Source organism: Tribolium castaneum, chromosome 1 (genome assembly GCF_031307605.1).
Source record: "Tribolium castaneum strain GA2 chromosome 1, icTriCast1.1, whole genome shotgun sequence".
Lineage (NCBI taxonomy): Eukaryota > Metazoa > Arthropoda > Insecta > Coleoptera > Tenebrionidae > Tribolium > Tribolium castaneum.
The window spans coordinates 2,067,765-2,094,004 of NC_087394.1; the positions used below are offsets into that span (position 1 = coordinate 2,067,765).

General features: G+C 32.3%; 2 protein-coding genes across 2 annotated transcripts; one reads left to right on the plus strand and one right to left on the minus strand.

Moving 5' to 3' along the window:
- The first annotated feature begins 796 nt into the window (after positions 1 to 796).
- On the plus strand, positions 797 to 25,498 carry sl (small wing). The gene is made up of 13 exons (XM_008193365.3): positions 797 to 1,050; positions 1,289 to 1,683; positions 4,091 to 4,392; positions 4,453 to 4,608; positions 4,657 to 4,817; positions 4,861 to 5,140; positions 11,970 to 12,817; positions 15,402 to 15,579; positions 19,748 to 20,029; positions 21,194 to 21,349; positions 21,400 to 22,042; positions 23,953 to 24,095; positions 24,157 to 25,498. The coding sequence occupies exons 2-13, from the start codon at positions 1,314 to 1,316 to the stop codon at positions 24,277 to 24,279; spliced, it is 3,642 nt and encodes a 1,213-aa protein (XP_008191587.1). The 5' UTR covers positions 797 to 1,050; positions 1,289 to 1,313; the 3' UTR covers positions 24,280 to 25,498.
- On the minus strand, positions 15,586 to 19,715 carry LOC135266330 (uncharacterized). The gene is made up of 2 exons (XM_064356879.1): positions 18,851 to 19,715; positions 15,586 to 16,642 (listed from the first exon to the last, which is right to left on the minus strand). Exons 1-2 carry the CDS (start codon positions 18,878 to 18,880, stop codon positions 15,815 to 15,817), a joined length of 858 nt encoding a protein of 285 aa, XP_064212949.1. The 5' UTR covers positions 18,881 to 19,715; the 3' UTR covers positions 15,586 to 15,814.
- Positions 25,499 to 26,240: the final 742 nt, after the last annotated feature.

Here is a 26,240-nt window from a genome sequence, read left to right on the forward strand (position 1 = left end):
TGTCCAAACTCGGAGCCGCTCCGGGCAACGGTTCCTGCTACAGAGGCGATCAAAGTTTTTCACTAAAAAAATTGATAAAAAAAAACTAAAAGTTGTAGAGCAACGCGGTTTGTTCCATTGAATTTTTCGGCTCATTTTACATATTATATCAATTTTTCACAAGAATAATTTTTTTTTAATTTTTTGAGTAATAATTTTTCAACAAAAAAAATCATAACTCAAAAACTAGAAGTCGTAGAGCAATGCGGTTTGTTCCAGTGAATTCAGCGGCTCATTTTCTGTATTATACCAATTTTCACGAGATTGAAAATTTTAATTTTTTTTGCTAAAACAAATTTTCATAGTTTTGTGACTTTTATATGCCTTTACATCCGTTTAGAGTGTTCAAAAGTCGAAATAAAGTTCATATGTTCGATTTTTTGTATTTGATTTCCGTCACCCGGAACATTTACCGAGCAATAACTCCGAAACTATTAGAGATAACTCCATGAGCCTTATTATCGTTGCAAAGCTCTTTAAATTATCTATCTTTTTCAAAAAAGATCATTGTTCTCCGATTAATAGTTTTCGAGATATAAGTGACATTTTAAAAAATTTATAACAAAGGAACTGTTGACAATTTGTTAATTTTCTCAACGCCAATCGATTCTCCGAATCATTGTACATAGTCTAGTATAAAAATAGTTCCACTTTTTCGAATATTTTTACCACAAAAAAATATGTCATCTCATCAGTTTTTTTGCTCAAAGTACTGTTATGTATTGCTGGTTGCATAATTGATGTCGCTACGCCATTTTTATTGTGCCTCTCTCTCTATGGTCGTGACCTTGTCTCTTGTCAAACTCCTGTCATCTGTCAATTTCTAAGTGCATTTATTATCAATGCGGATTAAATCAGTCAAACAAATTAATTCACGTTATCAGCCAATGTGACAATGTTAGATATCCAAACACGTGAAAGTGCAACATCCTGTTGACGACCCAACCATCCACCCACTCACCAACGGCATGCCTTGCCACAAATAAGCCCCACTTCCTGTTCTCTCAGCAGGTACCCAAAAATAGCACACTAATCCGAATCATTTCAATATGGGCCCAATATCGTAATTACCGCCAGTTTGCGCGCGTCCAGATAATAATCATTCGCTTATCTATCAGTTCCTTGTATTTGGTGGTTATTTATAACCCTCAGTATGGACGCACTCTCGTGCTCTAAACGATGGCCGAATAATTCGCGAAATCGGGCCCGAAATGATGGTGTTCCGAACCAACAAGCAGCATTTTTCCAGCTTTGACCAGGAGCGGATCAGGGTGATGTTCGGGATGTTTAATGGGGCTTTTTCGCCCTCTCCGGGCTCGGGCTACATCCCGGAGATGGAGCAGATTATCAGCCAGCTGGAGAGGGGCACCCTTGTCATGAAGTACTCGCTGAGGAAGAAGGCAGAACACAAGACGTTGGCTATCAGGAGGGAAACGAGACAGATTGTGTGGACAAGACCTGCGACGAATTCGAAGCCGGTGCATGATGGGGCTGTTGATCTCAGGAAAATTAAGGAAATTAGACTGGGGAAAAGCTCCAAGGATTTTGATAAGTGGGCCGATGATTCCAAGAAAATCGAAAATCTCAAGTGTTTTGTCGTTTATTATGGATCGGAATTTAAGCTGAGGGTCCTCAGTATTGCGGGTAATTCTTTCATTAATTCATTAATTGAATGGAAGCAATAAAAACAGTGATTGCCAACATCGTATTTTAGCAAACATTTTTTTTAAATAATGTGTAAAGTAATACTTGTTGCTCATTAAATCTGTTACTGAAACTACAGTAGCAACTAACTTTGAAAGAAAATGCATGAATTATTATACAGAAATAATAATGAAGAAACATAAAGGTAATTAAAAATGAAAAATCTACTACAGCAAATTATAAACAATACTAAAAATTGCAAACAAAATATAAAGTTTTATGGTGGAAGACTTAAAAAATAAACAAGATAGAATTAGTGTGGAAATAGTTATTTGCGAGTACATCGTTTTCCAGTAAGGAAAAATAAACAATTTTCCCAGCAATGACAGTTTTAATAAAAAAAAAATAAACTAACATCACCTACACAATCTGTGTCTACACGTAATTATTCTAAAATACTGAAAAAAACTAAATTCATAATAATAAACAAATTTTATCCTAAAAATACGTTGTGTTTAATTTTTTTTCTTTTTGGTGTTTAGTCAGTTTTAACTTAAAATTTATTATTATCTTAAATGATGGTTTAAGTGAGTTTTTAATTAAATTTTTGGTTCTGACAAAATGTTTGGAATTTAATGAATTATTTTGTTGTAAAACCTCCAAATCAAGCGAACAAATCTGGCAAAAACCACATAATAATTATACAATATTTGGTGAAGTTTTATAGTTGCGGAGAAATGCGAAAATAATCTACTTTGGACTTAATTTTTGCAATTTTTGTGTTTGTTCTGACGAAATGTTTAGCGAATTTAATGAATGTTTTATGTAAAACACTTTCAATCGAATAAATTGAAAAAATTTTAAGTGGTTTTTTTGGTGAAAACCGCTTTAAATTGAGTAACAGTGATCATTTCAAAAATTGTCTATGATGTTTGCCTTGTTTTGGCGAAATCCATTGGAAAGTAGTGAGGTTTCGAAAAAAAAAACGCTTTAAATCAAGCCAGATTAAAAAAATTATAATTTCAGACTTGATTTTTGTGTTTTTTTTCTTGAATTTAGTATAAATACGTAAGGTGTTTTGTTTTTTTTTAATTAGCAAGTTATTAAGTGAAAAGGGCTTTAAGTCAAGCGAAATAATTTGACATAATTTTTTGAAACATAAATTTCGTGAGTTTTCTGGCATTTTCAGTTTTGTCTTATCGAAATCTTTCTATTTTCAGAATTAAAATTTTTGATTTTCGAATTTCGCTGTTAATTTTTTTTACAAAAAAGTTTTTAGAATTTTAGAAATTATTTAAGGCTATTTCTGATTTGTTACCTTGTTGTGACGAAACGTTTTGGAATTTTTTTTTGGAAAAGACTGCAATTTATTGAATTGAAAGAACAAATTTTGGACATTTTTACAATTTTTGGTTTTGTTTTCTCGAATTCATTAAAATCTGGAGAATTATTACTTAGAATTATTTAAATGTTATAAATTGCACGAAATAGGTGAAAGAAAAACATTTCGGAATATAGTTTGACGAAATGTTTCAGATTTATTAGCGAGTTTTTCGGTGAAAAAGACAAAAATTTAATGATATGACGATGAGTAGTAGTAACAGACAAAAAGGACCTCTAAAAAAACATATTTCAGACTTATTCTGTCTTGTTTTTAATCTTAGTTAGATTTTTACTTGTTTTGGCGAACTCCCTTGAAAATTAGTGAGGTTACGAAAAAAAAAACGTTTTAAATAAAGCCAGATTCAAAAAATAATAATTTCAGACTTGATTTTTGTGTGTTTTTTTCTTGAATTTAGTATAAATACGTAAGGTGTTTTTTCTTAAAAAGTATTGCTTTTGAAATTCTTCTATTTTCAGACTTAAAGTTTTTGATTTTCGAGTTTAGCTGTTAGTTTTTTCTAAAAAAGATTATTTAATTTTCTTGTGGAATATACTTAATTTTATTAAGTTTTTCGGTAAAGAGGTCTTTAACTAACTTTAAAAACTAACGTTGTTTTTTTTTATTTATCGGACAAAAATGGGACGAACTAACATAAATTGACGAAAATATTTTTTTTCAGTTTTCATCGTTATTTTAACGAAATCTTGGATGTAGTGTTTTTTGTAAATAATACAGATAAATAATGATAAAAAATTAAATAGAAAAAAGATAAAAGAGAGCGAGTGAATGAATGAATGAATACAATAAATAAAGAAAAAGTAGCAATAGAATGTGAAAAATAGCGAAATAGCGTAACTCCAGCCCAAATAACTATCATAAGATAATAATAAGACAAAAATAATAATAATAAACCAATGGATTCAAAGAACACAATTTTGCAAAATCAATGATTATTATTTTCTAATAAAAAATAATTATTTTATTGAAGCTTTGCAACTTAGTTTGTTCATCAATAATTTTCAGCTCTATCGGAAAAAGAGTGCGAATTGTGGGTGAAAGGCTTGCGCTACTTGGTCAAGGATACAATCAACGTTCCCTACCCTCTCCAGGTGCAAGTTTGGCTCAGGCGTGAGTTCTACGCCATGGAAAACCCCACCGAAACCATAAATATTAAAGACTTGAAAGCGTTCCTACCTCGAATCAACTACAAAATCCCCACAAACAAACTCCGCGAATTATTCAACGAAGTCGATACACGCAAACGTGCCGAAATCGGCTTTGACGACTTCGCTGTTCTCTACCAGAAAATCATTTTTGACGAAAGTGTAAAGTATTTTTAAGCGTCACATTTTACAAAATGCGTTATTTTTGCGTACTTTTTGCAGAACGGCGCCGAAATTTTCGATAAACTCGCACTGTATTCGTCGAATTTGAAAAGTGTGAGCTTGCAGGAAGTTCAGAGTTTTCTAGCCAAGGAACAGAACGATGATTTGAGTAATGACGATCGGGCCGTTTCGCGATTTATCTGTGATTTTTTGAAAGTAAAAAAATATTTTTTGTGGATTTGAAAACTGTAAGACCGGTTTTAGGACCCTCAAAGGGAGGTACAAGAACCTCATTTCACAATTAGTGAATTTCTCGATTATTTATTTTCGAAACAGAATGATCTGTGGGACCCTAACAAGGATTCAGTCCATCAGGACATGTCAAAGCCTTTGTCACACTATTGGATCGCGTCTTCACATAATACGTAATAAAATAATTACGAAAAATTTTGATTTTTTTTTCGGTAGATATCTAACAGGTGATCAATTATCAAGTGAGTCTTCCGTTGAAGCGTACGCCCGTTGTTTGCGTATGGGTTGTCGTTGTATCGAACTGGATTGTTGGGATGGTCCAGATGGGATGCCGTTCATTTATCATGGGCATACGTTTACCACAAAAATTAAATTTATGGATGTGATTAAAACGATAAAGGAGCATGCGTTTGCCACATCCGAGTATCCAGTCATTTTATCAATTGAAGATAACTGTTCGTTGCCGCAACAAAGGAAAATGGCAACAGCAATGCAGGTAATCCATTCGTTAGATAAATAATTGAGTCGAGTGGCGAATTTATCGGTTCATTAATGCACACATTTGATTTATTAGATTGTGGAAATTATTTATCGCGAGAAATCGAGGCCAATCATTCATTTATAAATTATTTTATAAATAAAAAATACAAAAACAAAGCTGAACTGTTATTTCTGTTCTGTCTAAATTCTTTTTATTTTATTCAATTTTTTAAGACTAGTTATTAGCTGTTTCAAAACTATAAACACTATAAACTTAATATTTGAATAAATAATTTGATTTTTCGATTGATGTCAGAATAAACGTTTTGTTGAATTTGGAATTGTTTGCTAATTAGAGAAACAATTTCTCTGATTGTTTTCTCAAGAAAACGAAAGAATTTTGCAAACGAAAAGACAATAATGCTTTTCTGTCCTAATTTTTGGCCTGTTTTAATGGAAACCTTCGAGTGATTGAGTAAAAATTATGCAATTTTTACTAATACAAGAAAAAAAATCTCCCTTTTTTTTCAATTGAAAATTGAAATTTTCTGCTTCGGAACAGTAACACGAAAAATTGTGTTATAAAATGTTTTCTTGAGACAATTCTTGCGATTTTCTGCTCTGTTTCAACAAAAACACCTTAATTTATACGTGTCTCTCGGTAAAACGTAAAAATTAGGTTTTTTGTATTTTTTTTGCTCTAAATCGAGAGAAATAGACGAAAATAATGTATATTGAACTTTTTACAACGAATGTGTTATCGTGCTTTGGACAACAAAAAGTAAATAGTTTTTGAAAGCAGCTCTAAAGCAAACAAACTAGGTAAAAGTAAACTGTTCTACACTGAATCTTTGCGATTTTCTGCCTTTTTTTGTCGGTTGTGGCGAATTTATTGAAATAAAGTTTTCTGTTTTGTTGTGGATTTAGTCAATTTTTGCCGAAAATATGCGAAAAATTGTAGATTTTCTGATTGTTTTGGCAAAATTTCCTAAATTTAGTATACTTTTCGGTGAAGTCTGTTCTAAATCGAGCGAAATATGCGAGAATATTGTATTTCAGATCGTGTTTTTACGTTTGTTTTTTGCCAATATTTCTTAAATTTAGTAAGTTTCTCAGTAAAACCTACTTTGAATCAAGCGAAATTGTGATTTTTTTCCGTTTTTTGCCTTTATTTGCTTTGTTTTGGCGAAATATGTTGAATTTATTGAACGAGTGAAATCAGTAGGAAATTCTGATGCAGTTTTTGCTTTTTTCCCTCTTGTTTATAAGCGAAAAAATGTTCTAGATTGAGCGAAAGTGTGCATTTTTGACATAATTTATTAATGAGAATTAATGAGTTTTTACCTAAAACAAAAGCTCCAAATCGATTGAGTTTTTTTACTACATCTCTTGAATTTACTTAGTTAATTAGTGAAATATATTTTGGACTATATTTTTGTAACTGTTTTAGGAAAATTTTATTACTTAACGAGCTTGAACTTTTATTTGGAATTTTTTTTAGACTTTTAAACACGTTTCTCGGTGAAAAACAGTCTAAATCAACCGAAAATAACACGTTTTGAACATAACTTTGTCAATTTTTTCTCGCAGTTAAACTAGAAAAAAATTTCTAGATTGAATAATAGAACGTATTACTTAATGTGTAAAAATATGAAGCATTTAAAGCCACAGATTTTTGATTTTTTTTTTACTTTGTTTTGACCAAATATTTCAATTTTAGTGACTTTTTCGGTGAAATTTGAGATTTCTGATTTTATTTTGTAATTTTCAGCTTGGTTTCGACTGACATTAGTAATTATTTATTGAATAAAATAAGCGAAAATAATACATCTAAGCGTTTTTCTGCTTTTTTTGGTGAAATCTGTTGAATTTTTCTTTGTGAAATAGACACGAAATAATTCAATTCAATCCTAATTTAGCGACTTTTTGGCTTGTTTTGGCAAAACTGAACCAAAAACCCTTCAAAACGAGCAAACAGATGATTAGGCAATTTTTTTCGCATTTTGTTATTTACTTTTTTATTCTTTTTTTTCTACATTTTTTGTAGTATAATCATTATTTTACTAAAGACAATTTAACCCATATAATCCTCAGATTAATTTTTGTTGAAATTCTGTTCAAATATAAGATTAACAAATTGTTGGTTGATAAAGAAACTATAGAAAATTGATGAAAATATTTAGCATCAAGCAGATAATCAGAAATAATGAAATAAGTGTTAACCGTCTTATTTTGAGCGAAAACTACACTTTTTTTATTCACTTTGGTGAAAGCCGTTGATTTTCAAATATTTATGCGAACATTTCGCTGAAATTAAATCGATTTCTGGGCTCACAACGTTATACCGATTTTTCCAAACCAGCGAATAACTTTATTTGAGCGCAGAATCTCCGGCATTGTTTGTACAATCATAGAAAATTGATAAAAAATATGTAGCAACAAGCAATTAAATCAGAAATAATGGAACAGGTTTTGAAAAAACTATTAAAAAGAAATGTACATCAGATTCACAAAATTAGCAACTTTTCTTCGATATTTTAAATAAAAATCTCGCGTATTTGAAGCCAAAAATTATATTTTCCTCTTTAGGAAGTATTTAACGAGTCTTTGCTCACCCATCCCTGGAAAAAAACTGAGACACTTAATATGAAATATTTATGAAAAATAAGAAACATTTAGTGCCACAGATTTTGGATTTTTTTACTTTTTTTGACCAAATATTTCAAATTTAGTGACTTTTTCTGTGAAATTCGAGATTTCTGATTTCATTTTCGGTTTCGGTTTCGGCGGACATTAGCTATTATTTCTTTGTCAAAACGACTGAATTATCGAATATTTATCGGATAAAACAAGCGAAACTAATACACCTAGGCATTTTTTTGGCGAAATATTTTAAATTTTGTGAACTTCTCTGTGAACAAATGAGTTAAAAACGAACAAAATCGCTTGACAATAACTCAAATCGAGCGAAAACTACATTTTTTTATTCGCTTTGGTGAAAGCCGTTGATTTTTAAAGATTTATGCGAACATTTCGCTGAAATTAAATCGATTTCTGGCCTCACAACGTAATACCGATTTTCCCAAACCAGTGAATAACTTTATTTGAGCGTAGGATCTCCGACAATTAGAGAACATTGATAAAAAATATGTAGCAACAAGCAATTAAATCAGAAATAATGGAACAGGTTTTAAAAAAACTATTAAAAAGAAATGTAAATCAGATTCACAAAATTAGCAACTTTTCTTCGATATTTTAAATAAAAATCTCGCGTATTTGAAGCCAAAAATTATATTTTCCTCTTTAGAAAGTATTTAGCGAGTCTTTGCTCACCCACCCCTGGAAAAAAAACTGAGACACTTAATATGAAATATTTATGAAAAATAAGAAACATTTAGTGCCACAGATTTTGGATTTTTTTACTTTTTTTGACCAAATATTTCAAATTTAGTGACTTTTTCTGTGAAATTCGAGATTTCTGATTTCATTTTCGGCTTCGGTTTCGGCTGACATTAGCTATTATTTCTTTGCCAAAACGACTCTGAATTGTCGAATATTTATCGAATTAAACAAGCGAAACTAATACATCTAGGCATTTTTTTGGCGGAATATTTTAAATTTTGTGAACTTCTCTGTGAACAAATGAGTTAAAAACGAACAAAATCAATAAATCAATAAATCAAATCGAGCGAAAACTACATTTTTTTCATTCGCTTTGGTGAAAGCCGTTGATTTTCAAAGATTTATGCGAACATTTCGCTGAAATTAAATCGATTTCTGGCCTCCCAACGTTATACCGATTTTCCCAAACCAGTGAACAACTTTATTTGAGCGTAGGATCTCCGACAATTAGAGAACATTGATAAAAAATATGTAGCAACAAGCAATTAAATCAGAAATAATGGAACAGGTTTTAAAAAAACTATTAAAAAGAAATGTAAATCAGATTCACAAAATTAGCAACTTTTCTTCGATATTTTAAATAAAAATCTCGCGTATTTGAAGCCAAAAATTATATTTTCCTCTTTAGAAAGTATTTAGCGAGTCTTTGCTCACCCACCCCTGGAAAAAAAACTGAGACACTTAATATGAAATATTTATGAAAAATATGAAACATTTAGTGCCACAGATTTTGGATTTTTTTACTTTGTTTTCACCAAATATTTCAAATTTAGTGACTTTTTCGGTGAAATTCGAGATTTCTGATTTCATTTTCAGCTTCGGTTTCGGCTGACATTAGCTATTATTTCTTTGTCAAAACGACTGAATTATCGAATATTTATCGAATAAAACAGGCGAAACTAATACACCTAGGCATTTTTTTGGCGAAATATTTTAAATTTTGTGAACTTCTCTGTGAACAAATGAGTTAAAAACGAACAAAATCGCTTGACAATAACTCAAATCGAGCGAAAACTACATTTTTTTATTCGCTTTGGTGAAAGCCGTTGATTTTCAAAGATTTATGCGAACATTTCGCTGAAATTAAATCTATTTCTGGCCTCACAACGTTATACCGATTTTCCCAAACCAGTGAATAACTTTATTTGAGCGTAGGATCTCCGACAATTATAGAAAATTGATAAAAAATATGTAGCAACAAGCAATTAAATCTGAAATAATGGAACAGGTTTTAAAAAAACTATTAAAAAGAAATGTAAATCAGATTCACAAAATTAGCAACTTTTCTTCGATATTTTAAATAAAAATCTCGCGTATTTGAAGCCAAAAATCATATTTTCCTCTTTAGGAAGTATTTAGCGAGTCTTTGCTCACCAACCCCTGGAAAAAAACCTGAGACACTTAATATGAAATATTTATGAAAAATATGAAAATTTAGTGCCACAGTTTTTGGATTTTTTTACTTTGTTTTGACCAAATATTTCAAATTTAGTGACTTTTTCTGTGAAATTCGAGATTTCTGATTTCATTTTCGGTTTCGGCGGACATTAGCTATTATTTCTTTGTCAAAACGACTGAATTATCGAATATTTATCGGATAAAACAAGCGAAACTAATACACCTAGGCATTTTTTGGCGAAATATTTTAAATTTTGTGAACTTCTCTGTGAACAAATGAGTTAAAAACGAACAAAATCGCTTGACAATAACTCAAATCGAGCGAAAACTACATTTTTTTCATTCGTTTTTGTGAAAGTCGTTGATTTTCAAAGATTTATGCGAACATTTCGCTGAAATTAAATCGATTTCTGGCCTCACAACGTAATACCGATTTTCCCAAACCAGTGAATAACTTTATTTGAGCGTAGGATCTCCGACAATTATAGAAAATTGATAAAAAATATGTAGCAACAAGCAATTAAATCTGAAATAATGGAACAGGTTTTAAAAAAACTATTAAAAAGAAATGTAAATCAGATTCACAAAATTAGCAACTTTTCTTCGATATTTTAAATAAAAACCTCGCGTATTTGAAGCCAAAAATTATATTTTCCTGTTTAGAAAGTATTTAGCGAGTCTTTGCTCACCCACCCCTGGAAAAAAACTAAGACACTTAATATGAAATATTTATGAAAAATATGAAACATTTAGTGCCACAGATTTTGGATTTTTTTACTTTTTTTGACCAAATATTTCAAATTTAGTGTCTTTTTCTGTGAAATTCGAGATTTCTGATTTCATTTTCGGTTTCGGTTTCGGCGGACATTAGCTATTATTTCTTTGTCAAAACGACTGAATTATCGAATATTTATCGGATAAAACAAGCGAAACTAATACACCTAGGCATTTTTTGGCGAAATATTTTAAATTTTGTGAACTTCTCTGTGAACAAATGAGTTAAAAACGAACAAAATCGCTTGACAATAACTCAAATCGAGCGAAAACTACATTTTTTTATTCGCTTTGGTGAAAGCCGTTGATTTTCAAAGATTTATGCGAACATTTCGCTGAAATTAAATCTATTTCTGGCCTCACAACGTTATACCGATTTTCCCAAACCAGTGAATAACTTTATTTGAGCGTAGGATCTCCGACAATTATAGAAAATTGATAAAAAATATGTAGCAACAAGCAATTAAATCTGAAATAATGGAACAGGTTTTAAAAAAACTATTAAAAAGAAATGTAAATCAGATTCACAAAATTAGCAACTTTTCTTCGATATTTTAAATAAAAATCTCGCGTATTTGAAGCCAAAAATCATATTTTCCTCTTTAGGAAGTATTTAGCGAGTCTTTGCTCACCAACCCCTGGAAAAAAACCTGAGACACTTAATATGAAATATTTATGAAAAATATGAAAATTTAGTGCCACAGTTTTTGGATTTTTTTACTTTGTTTTGACCAAATATTTCAAATTTAGTGTCTTTTTCTGTGAAATTCGAGATTTCTGATTTCATTTTCGGTTTCGGTTTCGGCGGACATTAGCTATTATTTCTTTGTCAAAACGACTGAATTATCGAATATTTATCGGATAAAACAAGCGAAACTAATACACCTAGGCATTTTTTTGGCGAAATATTTTAAATTTTGTGAACTTCTCTGTGAACAAATGAGTTAAAAACGAACAAAATCGCTTGACAATAACTCAAATCGAGCGAAAACTACATTTTTTTATTCGCTTTGGTGAAAGCCGTTGATTTTCAAAGATTTATGCGAACATTTCGCTGAAATTAAATCGATTTCTGGCCTCACAACGTTATACCGATTTTCCCAAACCAGTGAATAACTTTATTTGAGCGTAGGATCTCCGACAATTATAGAAAATTGATAAAAAATATGTAGCAACAAGAAATCAGATGTTAACCGTACGTTCATTAAAAAGTAGCAATGAAATAAAAATTTTGCGTATTTGAAGTCAAAAACTAGCATTTTCCCCTGTAGGAAGTCTTCGGCGAGTCTTTGCTCACCCACCCCGTGGAAAAAAACGAGAAACAACTCCCTTCCCCCTACCAACTCCGTCGTCGAATCATCCTCAAGCACAAAAAACTCCCCGAAGGCCAAGACGAATCCTCCTCGATCCTCATCCGTCACGAAGGCAGCGAAATGGACTTGCGCAGTTCGTTTCGTAACGGCATCATGTACCTGGAGGACCCCGTCGACAAGGAATGGAATCCCCACTTTTTCGTCCTCACCGAAAACAAGCTCTTCTACACGGACAGTTACAAGCCCGACCAGGAATCGGAACGCAGCGAAGACGAAGACGACAGTGCTGCCGCCTTCCATCGCTCGAAATCGGATGTTCCCAACGAAGAGTTGCATTTTAGCGAGAAGTGGTTTCATGGCAAGTTGGCGAATGGACGCGAGGAGGCCGAGCAGCTGCTCAAAGCCTACTCGCATTTGGGGGATGGGACGTTTCTAGTGAGGGCAAGTGTGACGTTTGTTGGGGAGTATTGTTTGTCGTTTTGGCGGAATGGACAAGTGAATCATTGTCGGATTAGGTCGAAGCCGGATAAACAACACACTAGATATTATCTAACCGATGCGAAATATTTCGATAGTTTGTACAGTTTGATTACGCATTATAGGAATTGTCCTCTAGTCACTGCTGAATTTTCCATTACTTTGCAAGAGCCGGTGCCCCAGCCGAAGAAACATGAGACGGAAGAATGGTATCATAAACATACGGGGAAGATGCAAGCTGATGAAATTTTGAGGAGGGTGAAGATGGAAGGGGCGTTTTTGGTTAGGCCGAGTGAAAATGATGCCAATTGCTACACGATTAGTTTTAGGTAAGTCGGGATTGAAAAATAAATACAAAAACGGCAAAAAAATACACTTGGAGCTCCAGCTAATCGAAAAGAACGCATACAAATCTAATTGTGCTATTTTCTGCCTTTTTTGGCAAAATTTTTCTAATCTCAAAAAAGAGAGAGATTAAATAAATTTTGTGTTTTGTTGCCTTTATTTTATTGAATTTCTTATGAAAACTGCTCTACATTGAACAGAAACAACCGAAAACGATATTTTTACACCTAATGGTGTGTTTGTATCTTGATTTAGTGAGTTTAAAAAAAATCTATACTTGGCATTTTTCATTTGAAGAACGTTCTACAACGTGCAACAAATGCAAAAATAATGCACTTTACTGATAATTTTGTGATTTTTTGCATTATTTCGGCGAAATTGAGGAAAACCAAAAATTATGATTTTATTAATTAATTTCCAACCATATTATTTTAACAATAATTTGAAGAGTTTTAAAAAGTCTAATAAATCTCCAAACTTGATTTTCCGCCTCGATTTAATGAATTTATTTGAATTTATTGAGTTTTCTAGTTTTACGAATTTTTTGCCTCTTTTTAGTGAAGTTTTTTAAAATTCATTGAATGTCTTTGTAAAAAATACTCTTGGTGAAAAATGTTTTTTACGCCAGTGTTACGAGTTTTTTGCCTATTTTTACCGAGTTTTTTCAAATTTATTGAATAACTTTGTAAAAAATACTCGAGTGAAGCCAACGAAACCAATTTCAGACCCAACTTTTCAAATTTTCAACCTTGTTTTTGATAAAATCTTTCGGAATTTATTTAATTTGTCGCCAAAAAACGGGCAAAAATAATATATTGTGAGGGTTTTTAAGCAAAGTTTTTTTAATACAATCATCTCGATGAAAATACTGTAATTAGGAGAAACTGGCCAAAAAAATAAGATTTTTCGACGAGTTTGTTGGTGAAAAATGTTTTCAAGGCAAGTTTTCGAGTTTTTTTTGCCTATTCTTACCGAAGTTTTTCAAATTTATTAAATAACTTTGTAAAAAATCCTCGAGTGAAACCAACGAAACCAATTTCAGACCTAACTTTTCAAATTTTCGACCTTGTTTTAGATAAAATCTTTTGGAATTTATTTAATTTGTCGCCAAAAAACGGGCAAAAGTAATATATTGTGAAGGTTTTTAAGCAAAGTTTAATGCAATGATCTCGATAAAAATACTGTAATTAGGAGAAATTGGCCAAAAAAAAACAAGATTTTTTGACGAGTTTCTCGGTGAAAAATGTTTTCAACGCAAGTTTTACGAGTTTTTTCCCTATCTTTGTAAAAAATACTTTATACCAACGAAACCAATTTCAGACCCAACTTTTCAAATTTTCGACCTTGTTTTTAATGGAAACTTTTGGAATTTAATTTGTCGCCAAAAAACGGGCAAAAATAATTTATTGTGAAGGTTTTTTAGCATTGTAGTAAAATCATCTCTATAAAAATGCTCCATTGAGAGAAACTATGGCCAAAAAAAAAAAATTGTTAGAAATTTTGTACACTTTTTTAATAAAATCTCTTGAATTCAGTTAGTTTTTTAGAGCAAAACATGCAGACCAAACGAAGTAAACATTTTAGGCTTGTTTTGAGAAAGTTGTAACGAATGTATTAATGAAAAACATGGAAACCGAGCAAAAAAAAATTACATATTTAGTGTATAGTGTAAACTTAACAATTTTTAGTCTTGTTGAAATTGAAAAAAAGAACGCAAAAATAACACATTTTTCTGTCCTATTTTTTTTGTCAATGTTCAATGAGTATCTTGACGAAAAACGCTGTAATAAAGCGTAAAGTTTTGCGATTTTATTTCTTATTTTGGCGAAGTGTCTGAAATTTATTTAGCTTTATCAATGAAAAACTATTTAAATCGAGCGAAAAAGACTAAATTTGTGCTTGTTTTTGGATAAAAAGTTTTGAGTTAATTAGATTTTTTCAATAAAAAACTGACCAAATCGAACAAAACAAAATTCAATAAGTTTTTCGAAAAAATGCTTTAACGAAATTGGAAATTAAACGAGCGAAATTAACGAATTTAGCGCGATTTTATTTCTTATTTTGGCGAAGTGTCTGAAATTTATTTAACTTTATCAATGAAACACCATTTAAATCAAGAGAAAAAGACTAAATTTATGCTTGTTTTTGGATAAAATGTTTTTTTTTGGTAAAAAATTGACCAAATCGAACAAAACTCACAAAAATAACTCATTTTTTGTCCGTTTTTTTGTCAAAATTTATTGAGTTTCTCAAAGAAAAACGGTTTAACAAAGTTGAAAATTAAACGAGCGAAATTAATGCATTTTAAAACGAATTTTGCGATTTTATTTTTATTTTGGCGAAGTGTCTGAAATTCATTTAACTTTATGAATGAAAAACCATTTCAACTTATTCATTTTTCTGTCTTCATTTCTTGTAAAAAATTATTTTAGACGGAATTTTACAATCTCTTTCATTAATTTTACGAGATTTTTGGGATTTTAGTGATTTTGATAACTAAATTTTCCGCTTTGTTTTTGTGAACTGGCGAAGTTTCTTCGTAAAATATAGCAAAAAAAAATATTTCAGAGCGGATAAAAAAATCAAACACTGTCGAATCAAACTGGAAGGTCGTCTCTACACCATTGGCAACGTCGAATTCGAAAGTTTAGTCGAATTAATCAACTATTACGAAAATCACCCACTTTATCGACGCGTCAAATTGAGTTATCCAATCAGCGAGGAGGCCGTCAAAAGAATGACTATGGTAAGTTCAAAAAAACTTTATTCGAAAGACAATTTTTTGTACATTTAATTGCACGAAACCGACCCCACTACATAATAATAATAAAAAAATCAGATATAGTATACTTTTTTAAACTCTAAACCTATAAGAACACGAGTAACATACATAATTTTTAAGCCAATAAAATAATGAATTAAAAAATATACATTACAATAATCAGTCTTTTTAATTAAAAAGTTGTGACCAAATCAGTTGATCAGACGTCTTCGCCCCCTTCATATTGATCAGGGATTGCCACTGCCTTGATCACATGAAAGGTGGGCACATAAGGCACTTGCAAATTAACATTTTCCGGTTGAAGCGGTTTCGGATAATAGGCAAACTGGTCAAAATCCCACGGTTTCCTCACTGTTTGTTCTTCCGGTGGTGAATACGGCACCGGAACCACAAATTTCAATTGTTGTTGGTACAAGTGCACCCCTTCTTCTGGGGGCGGTTTTTCCGTGGTTGTCGTTTTCTCTGTTGTAGTCTGACTAACCGATTCAGAGCCTCCAATCGGGTAAAACGACGGAAAAAAATTACGAAAATTATAACCACCGGGGACGGCGCTTGTCGTCGGGGGCGGCGTCGTTGTGGGGGCGGGAGCAATCTGACTCGGGATACTTTTATGCCAATAGTAAACCGTGCGTCCGTCGCTCATTATCGTCTTTTGTAAAATAACAGGCTCGAGTTTGATGTATTTAACGGGGGCGGCTTTGGGGATGGTGACACCGTCGGCGGTGATGTAATGGCCGCTGGGGGTGGTGTTACGGGGCGGTGGCGTGGTGGCGAGACGGGCCAAGTGTTGGCATTTGATTTTGAGGTCTTCTAATGACGTTTCGGGTTTTTTTTGTTTGTCATCAGCAGGGTATTTGGTAATGATGGGATAGTCACGATTGTGGTTTGAAATAATTTGTTTTATTGTGTCGGTTTGGCGTTGGACGAGGTCGGAGACGGTTTTGTTGGGGGTGGTGGTGGGGGTGAAAACGCGGTCGGGTAAGGGGTGGGAGGTGGGGTAAGAAAGGGTGTTTGACAGAGCTGCAAGCTGTAAAAAAATATTTTTTTATTTAACTTTTTTATTTTTATTATTATTATTATTTTATTTTCTATTATTTTTCTTTCGAAGTTACGTTGAATAGCTCCAAGCTAGACTTCGCTTCCTCATCTGCGTATTGTTTTTTAATTATTTAATAAAAGCCCTTTTTTATTAATATTGTTATTATTATTATTAATTCGTTAAAAAAATGAAAATTAAAAAAATCGCAAAACAATTAGATTATGCTATTTTTCTTGCTCAGAAATTATCTTAAAAGAATACAAAAGATATTAGAAAGCTACAGAATTTGAGAAAATTTTATATTATTAAAATTAGTGAGTTCTCCGCTAAAATTTTTCAAAAATCGAGTAAAACAAACAAAAGTAACGCACTTTAAAGCAAATTTTACGCATTATCTGCTTTTGTTTGGCGAAATTTCTCGTATTTGGTAAGTTTCTGTATTAAAAAATTTCTAAATCGAGTGAAGTGTGCAAAAATATCGCAGTTCAAACCTACTTTTGTGATTTTATTTTTTGTGAAAAACTATAAAATCGACCAAAACAGACAAGCTATTAATTTTTTAAGTATAAAAACTGTGCCTTTTAACAAATTAAAAAAATAAATTTAAAAAATCGCAAAAGAATTAGATACGCTACTGTTTCTTGCTCAAAGATTTTCTTAATAGGATTGTATAAAAACAGTGCCTTCTAACATAAATTAAAAAAATAAATATAAAAAATTACATAAACTTTCACCTTTTAAAAGTTAAAAAAGTTAAAAGGTAAGTGAATGAAAAATCGAAAAATATTGTCTTTTTTATTTGAAAAATTGAAAAGTTTTCAGCTTTAAATACTTTAAAAATCTCGCTACAAAGAAGACTCTAATTTTTTCTGCTCTGTTTTTTTCTAAATCGAGTGAAATAGGCAAAAATGTCGAACCTACTTTGTAATTTTAAAAACTTTAAAATTTAGCAAAACAGACGTAAATACAATGTATTTCAAATATTTTTTTATAAATTATCTGCTTTGTTTTTACTGAAATTGTTCTAATTAATTGAACTTCGGGGTTAAAAAATACCCTAAATTCGTACGAAAGTAGAAAAAATTATCCATTAGGAACAGATACGAAAAAGAAATCATTGAAAAAGTAGAGTTTTTCTTTGTTAAATACTTCAAAAATCGTACAAGGCAAACACAACTAACTCATTTCAACGAGAATTTTAAATAGTTTGCCTTGGTTTGGCCAATTTTTCTAATTTAGGTCGTTCCAAAAAATTTTGGTCGCAAAAATTGCGCAGTTCAAACCTAATTTTTATGATTTTATGTTTTTTTTATGATTTTTTATCAATAATATTGAAATTGTTTTGATTTATTTATTTAATTTAATATTTAAAAACAGTAATGTTTATGACGAATAAAAAATTGATTAATTCGAATAATAGAATTTTTCTGTTTTAAAAACTTTACAAATCATCTGTTTGAAAAAAAAATTCTAAATTTTCTCAGTTGCTTGGCGAATTTTTCGAACCTAATTTTGCGATTTCTTGTTTTTATTTAAACAAAAGGCTTTACACACACAGGTAAAGATTAATGCATTTTAAAACAAATATTACGTTTAGTTTTTAGTTAAAACTTTCACATTTATTTCTCGAGTTATTCTTTTCTTTGGTAAGCAATAAAACAAGCAAAACTATTTCTAATGTTACATTTTTTTGTTATGTGAATTTCTTGGTGAAAGAACTGAGCAAAATAGCTGAAAATAAGGCATTTCAAGACTAATTTTACAACTACGTGCTTTATTCGAATAAAATCTTCTAAATCTAGTATTTTTTCCGAATCGAGCAAAACAAGCAAAAAAACTATGCATTTCACAACAAAGTTCGCAAATTTTCTGCTTTGATCAAGAAATATCTCGGATTTAGTGAAATTCTAGAAAAATTTTTGGAACATCATGCCTTGTTTTTGGCAAGATTTTTAAAAATGAATGTTTCTCTTTAAAATATTCTGAATCTAACTAAAAAAATTTTTAGTTTTTACCGAAATTGTTGAAATTTTGTGAATTTCTTAAAAAAAACTAAAATGGTGTCAATAATAATAAAAAAATTAAAACATTGCCTGCTTAACTTGAAAATTGTTAATTTTATTATTCCAAAAATGAAATTGGCATTTTTTTCAATTAAATACAATTCTTGAAATCAATAAATCTGGGTGAGCTTACCAGCAAGAACACCGTCAAGACCCCACTCATTTTCAAAAGCTCAACCAACTACTAATCAAAACAGCTCTATTTCGTGCATCTTGACAGCTAAACAACCACCATCGACCTGTTACTCGAAACACCTTGCACTGGGACAATGAAACCGAAAATCACTGTCTGTGACTCCCTTCGTGGTTTTTTAACCCTTCGTTTGGAATGCAGCACCTCGTCTAAAATATATATCTTTCTCTTTTTCCCCACAATTGACTGCATCGGGGTGAAGACGAAACGAAGAACAGGTTCTTCTTTCGATACGCGTTTCTAGTCGTCTTTAATTATCGGATTATTTTAAATGTTTTCGTGAGTCAGTCAGTGGGTCGAAGAACTCGGAATGTTCACAAGCAGCAGATAATGTAATAATTTTTTGTTGCTCAAGGAAAAAAAATTCTTTTGTGGTGTCGGAGAGATATGGAGATGAGGAGGTGAGTTAATAGGGTGGGTGAAACGTTGTAGGAGAGGATTATAAATTATTTATGTGGACGGGTTGAGGGAAGGGGGCGTTATTGTTATGGTGATGGCAAAGGGGTGTTACCACAGTTAAAACTTGCGTTTTTAATGAGCTGATTTAATTATTAATTCTTGTAAGAGCAGGAAGCGAAAAATTTATTCACCGTCTTCAGGAAATTTAACTCACTTTCATAATTAATATTCTAATTAGATTACTAGATTTTTTTTCGTTCTAGCAAAGTTTTATGGACATTTTGTTAAAACACGAGTAAAATTTTGTGTGTTTTTCGGTAAAAAAATTCTTAAAAACATTCCCAAAACAGCTGAAATAACCGATTCTGTCAGAAAATAATTTTTGCGATTTTGTTTAAATTTTTCAAAAAAAATTTTTTTATATTTTTCGAAATCTAGGAGCAAGACGACAACGTCGGCTACAACAGTAGCCCCTCCTACATGGACCCCAGTGCATTTACACCCCCAAAAATCACCGTCAAAGCCCTCTACGATTATCGGGCCCAACAACCCGACGAACTCTCTTTTTGTAAACATGCAATCATAACAAACGTCACTAAACCAGAAAACAGTCCCGGTTGGTGGCGAGGCGATTACGGAGGCATGAAACAACATTTTTTCCCAGCCAACTACGTCATGGAATTGGACAGAATGGAGAGTCAAGACGGCAGTGACGACGGGGTAATTCTTTTTTTTATAATCTATCGATTATACAGGTGTCCCAGCGATGTGAAAAAGTCCATTATTGACTTTTAAATGTTAGAAAATTTATCTTTTTTTTACGAAAGTTGTACATACTAAGCCCATGACTCACCTAAAATAATTTTCCCAAATGAGCTACAACACATACTTATGTTTTTTTAATGGAATATGCTATATTTTTTGCATTTTTGTATGTAGCTTTTAATACTGATGTAATAACATAAAGTTGTATTTTTTTAAATGGGAATCATAGTTGGCTATGACATTTTCGAAAAACTTATTTTTTTATGATTTGATATGTGTATTTGTGGAATACATTAATTTTAAATATTTAAGAAAAAACAAAACATTTCACTTTTTCTTTATAGTAGGCCATGAAAAAATTTTGGATTTTTAATTAAAACTATGAAAATCGTATTACCCAACAAGTATTTACAATTTAATGATTTTTTAAACACTAATTAATTCAAAAACGGCATAATAAATTTTTTTAGATAAAATTTTTGCAATTAATAAAAATTATTTGTTTTTATATTTAAAATGGCTATTTTACAATTTTAAATATGAATTATCGGAAGAAGAAAAATCTTATTAATTGTATGATTGCGTATCAATAAAATTTTATTTTACAAAAAATGTCAATCCAAACACCAAAATCAAATTCCATCTGAGGTAAAAAATACACAACATTATCAACGTCACCTCCATAGCACTTTACTAAATAATAATAAAAAATCTGCACATTTTTTATGTATCTAAAATTTACAACGATCGTTCAATTGAAAATAACATTTTTATAATTTCACATTTTTTACTTTAATAACCGTTCACAAAATTTCTAGATTATTCACACCTTTTATGTGAAATAATTTTTCCATGGCCAACTACTTTCAAATATTTTAAATATATTTTTTATGAAAAATATATAAAAATATCAAACTATATTTATATTGTTTTGAGTTCAGAAAAAATAAGGTTTTCGAAAATGTCATAGCCAACTATGATTCTCATTTTAAAAATACAACTTTATGTTATTACAGCTAAACAAATAATTAAAAAAATCGCCGATAACATTATTAAATTCTTTTTTTATAATAAGAAAGATATGAATTTTTTAATTTAACTATTAATTTTACGCAACAGTCTGGTGAATCGATGCTTCAAGGCCAGCTAGATATGAATGGTGCCGTCGTCGATTTGATTCATCATCCGGAACGTCCAGGTCTCGAATGGGTGGTGAAAATTGTCACTTCGACAGCTTGCACCCCCTTAGAGGTGGCGCTACAATCGCGAGAAATGGTAACTTGTTGTTTTTTTTCCCCAATTTTTTTAATATATTATAATAACAGGCAGTGGAATGGATGTTGGCCATAAAAGAGGTGGCTCAAAGAGCCTGCGCCCTCGAAAACCACCACCGCGAGATGGAGCGCACTTTTCGTATAGCCAAAGAAATGTCCAATTTGATAATTTACTGTCGTTCGATCACGTTCAACATTGAACGCGCCCGCCAACAAGGTTTCATTTTCTACGAAATGTCCTCGTTTCCGGAGACAAAAGCCGAAAAACTCATGTGTCAACAAGAAAAAAAGTTTTTCGTGAAATACCACCAGCACCAATTCTCACGAGTTTATCCGAAAGGTCAACGAGTCGATTCGTCCAATTACAATCCGATTAATATGTGGAATATTGGATCACAAATGGTCGCTTTGAATTACCAAACTGGGGATAAACCAATGCAATTAAATCAAGCCAAATTTAGAGATAATGGGAATTGTGGCTACTTGTTGAAGCCTGATTTTATGTTTCGGGATGATTTTGATCCAGCTGATAGGAATACATTGGTGGGGGTGGAGCCCTGGATTGTAACTTTGAGGATAATAGCAGCCAGGCATTTGTTTAGGCCGAAAAAGGGAACAGCGAGTCCGTTTGTTGAGGTTGAAGTGATTGGAGCGCCGTTTGATTCGGGGACGAAACTATCCACCAAACCAGTTAGTAAGTAAAACTAGTAAATCGATTCAAGAATCTAATTCTTATGCAAAATTTTCTGCTAAATTCGAATCCAAACGTCGGTTTTTCATTGCCTTCATTCAGACATTTTCAAAAAGCTAGAAATTTCATTTTTCTTCCGTACGTAATGAAAAGGCCAAGTTATTGCAGTTTAAAGGTAACTTATTTCGAGAACCGAAAGGTGGTAGATAATTAAAAAATTAAATAATGTCACGTCACAAAATAATTTCATTCATCAAAAAAATTAAAAAAAAAAATTAAACTCACTGTAGCAAAGTTTTATGGAGTTTTAGATGCCTTTACAACCCACTAGTGTTGTTAAAAGACCAAAAATTTTTTCGATGTTTGATTTTTTCAATTTTTGATTCCGGGTACCCGGAACATTTATCGAGAAATAACTCCGGAACTATTAGAGATAACCCTATGAAGTTTATTATCGTTGGAAAGCTCTTTGAATTATCTATCTTTTTCAAAAAAGATCATTGTTCTCCAACTAATATTTTTCGAGAAAATTGCAAATAAAATCAAGAACAAGTAAAACTTTAAAAAAATCATAACTAAAAAACTATTGGGAATTTAGCAATTTTCTCGATGCCAATAGATTCCCCGGATCATTTTGCATAGGTAAGGATTAAAATAGGTCCAATTTTTTGAATAGTTTAGCCGTAATTAAGAAAATAAAAAAAATAAAAAGTTAACACCCTCCAATGGCCAATTTTAAAAGTGTCTCAAAATCAGTTAAAAACCATCTTGTCTGATAGATTTTGAGGTGCTCTTTACGATGGAAAAAAGCGTTTTCTCCTAGCTCTCTTAGTTTGGCCGTAATCGGCGTTTGAAAATTGAATTTTGCGAGATATCGCCTTGAGTCCTATGCCATTTTGTAGAGTTTTTTATTCCGCTTTTTCTCGATTTTTCCCTTTTTCGATAACTCCTAATAGTTTCGCCGTAATTGGCGAATAAAAATTGAAAAACAGTGAAAATGGAAACAATTTTTTGCGTTTTCCTCGGAAACTAAAAGACTTAGAGCAACAAACAAAAAATCATCTAATAGTGTTTAATTTTGTCTATTTTCTCGATTAAATCCGGTGCCGCTCCGGGCAATGGTTCCGGCTACAGAAGCGATGAAAGTTTTACACTAAAAAAATTCATAAAAAAAAACTAAAAGCCGTAGAGCAATGCGGTTTGTTCTATTGAATTCTACGGCTCATTTTACATATTAAATCAATTTTTCACAAGAATTAAAAATTTTTAAATTTTTTTGCGTAATAATTTTTCAACAAAAAAATTCATAACTCAAAAACTAAAAGTCGTAGAGCAATGCGGTTTGTTCCAGTGAAATCAGCGGCTCATTTTCTCTATTATACCAACTTTTCACGAGATTTAAAATTTTGAATTTTTGTGCTAAAACTTCCTGAGTAATACACTTACCTTCAAAAAGATGAAAAAATTAAATTTATGTAAAACTCGTTCTATCGTAGGTTTTTGGACTTTTATATGCCCTTACATTCGTCTACAGTTGTTAAAAGTCAAAAAAAAGTCCATATTATTAAGCAATAACTCCGGAACTATTAGAGATAACCCTATGATGTGTACTATCTTTGGAAAGCTCTTTTAATGTTCTATCATTTGCAAAAAAGATTATTATTATAGTTTTAGTTACTTATAGTTTTCGAGAAAATGCAAATAAAAGCAAAAATTAGATCATATACTCAAAAATTCATAACTAAAAAACTATTGGGAATTTGACAATTTTCTCGACGGCAATCGATTCCCCGGGTCATTTTACATAAGCTAGAATCAACATGTTCACTTTCTCGAAAAGATTTGCCGTATTTGAGAAAATAAAAAAAAAATAAAAATTTGTTATTTTTTGCAAAAAAAAATATTTCTTGCAGCTGATAACGGGTTCAACCCGCGATGGATGGAAGAAGTGATCGAATTCCCCGTCTACAACCCTTACTTTGCTCTCTTGAGGTTCGTGGTTCAGGACGAGGACGTTTTCGGCGAACCTAACTTTATAGGGCAAGCTACTTACCCTGTAAGTGCTCCCATTTAATAACAAACCCCCAATTATCCAACTATTAAAATTATTTTTAAAGGTAACTTGTCTCAGAACTGGTTATCGCAGCGTTTGGCTCAAAAACGCCTACAGTGAAGACCTCGAATTGGCCTCTCTCTTAATCCACATCAGTATCAAGCGAACTTCCGTGAGTCCGTCATAAGCATAAGTAAAGCGAACGCTTTGAAAACAGAACATGACAATATCAGACACTTGTTAAAAGACTTCCACAATTTTTCGATCGCCTCATACATATCATCGAGATTATGTACCTTCCAAGTCATATCATTTTTAGGACAGAGATGTATTTTTTGTATGAGATGAATCTATTTTCGGATATGCGGCCTCGTTTTGTTTTTACGGAGGATTAAAAACTTAGCGAAAATGTCAAAAGAGAGGTTATTATTTCATTGTTTAACATAAAATGATTGCTGTTCCGTTTTAAAAATTAATTTATTTGTCAAATGCTGATTAAATACAATCTAGTCGCATGGTTGATGACGTCACGATCATCAAAGCGTCTAGAAAAAGTCGAAATGCGCTAGAAGGCTTTGCTTTTCTAATTTGGGGTCAATGGACTCCAAAAACCGGCAAAAATCCACAAATTCACTACTTTTAAACAGTTTTAACACCCGTAATGCGTTTTTATTGGTATTTGAACGCAAAAACCGACTTTCCGAACGCACCTCCACCGATAACCCAAGTGGTACTCACTCGTAAAAATTGCGATTTTCCTCGAGTCCGACCACTCCAAAGTGAAGCACAAACCGTCTTTTCACACTTGTGCACTAAAACTCGTACGAATTTAGCGAATTAACACCGTTTTTCCGAATTTTATTTACCGGCAAAGCGGCCATTACGCGTTTGATGAGCCGCCAATTGTTTCATTACCAACCGTACGACCAAACATCACTAAATGTCACCACACCTAAAATAAATTTACGATGAATTACAATTGGAAAAAATCGCTACAGTGTTACCCAAAATCGAACACAAATTGGTGAATACTTGCAATTTGTTAATTTTTTGTGGACGGCCTAGGAATTGCGCCACCTGGTGGCCGTCATGGAACTAACAAAAAAGGGCGGGTCGTTTGATTTGACCTGGCATTAGCTGATTTTTAGTCCTCCGTATGATGCAAATAATCGTCTATTAAGCCAAATAATTTTATTACAATGTTATTTTAGCCGCCATTCATTGTTACAGGCCTAGACTTAAGACTGGTGCGACATTTTTACATTTATTGCAATAAATTATATCACAGCTTCCTTGATCAATTAAGGAAACAGTAGAGTTTGGCCAACTTGATCAAGAAAGCTGTACATTTTATATATTAACAGTCATCTTGTTAAAGTTAATAAAAATAAAACGCTTTAAATGTTTCTACTGGACGTCTCTTCAAGATCTGGATCCTTTTGTTCCCCCAACATGATGTTCATATCAGCCGGTTTTCTGAAATAAGTCTCAAGCATAATTAAATTCCGCTTGACTTTTTTCGTCTGAACAACGTATCTGTTTTCCTTCCATGGCAAAAACCCAGTCTCCTTCCCGTGAAAGACTTCGCCCCTCTTAAAACTGAACCTTTGTTTCCCAAAGGGGCCATAATTGATGGAAATATATTTGGGCGTTTGTGGCACTTTGTAAATCCTGATGGGGACACGTCTGATCATTGTTTGAATCGAAATCGCAAACAGTACAAAAAACGCGGCATAAATCACTTCCTGGTCATCGGTAGCCCGAGACGTGGGGCTCCACTTCGTGACCTCGCCCTCAAAGTGTTCATACTCGGACAATAAGGCGTACCCCAACAACACGGCGCCTCCGGCCAAAAGTGTGATTATTTGGGCCCCCAGGACGTATCTACCCATAGTGTTGCGGTAAATCAGGTCGTAGGTGTCCGGGATGTCGTCCGCGATCTTCAAGTCACGCTGCGAAGGCTTCGTCCACAAGTAGAGGGAACGGCCCCCGGTCGGGGGGCTGTACCGTGGGGGCCTTGACAACACGTGCAGCCGCACCAGACTGACCCGGAGGTGGGTCCCAACGACACAAAGGCCCCGCAGGTGGCCGAGGAGTGCCATTTCAGGGAGAAAAATCGAAAATTCTGACCAATTTCGAGGTTAAGTT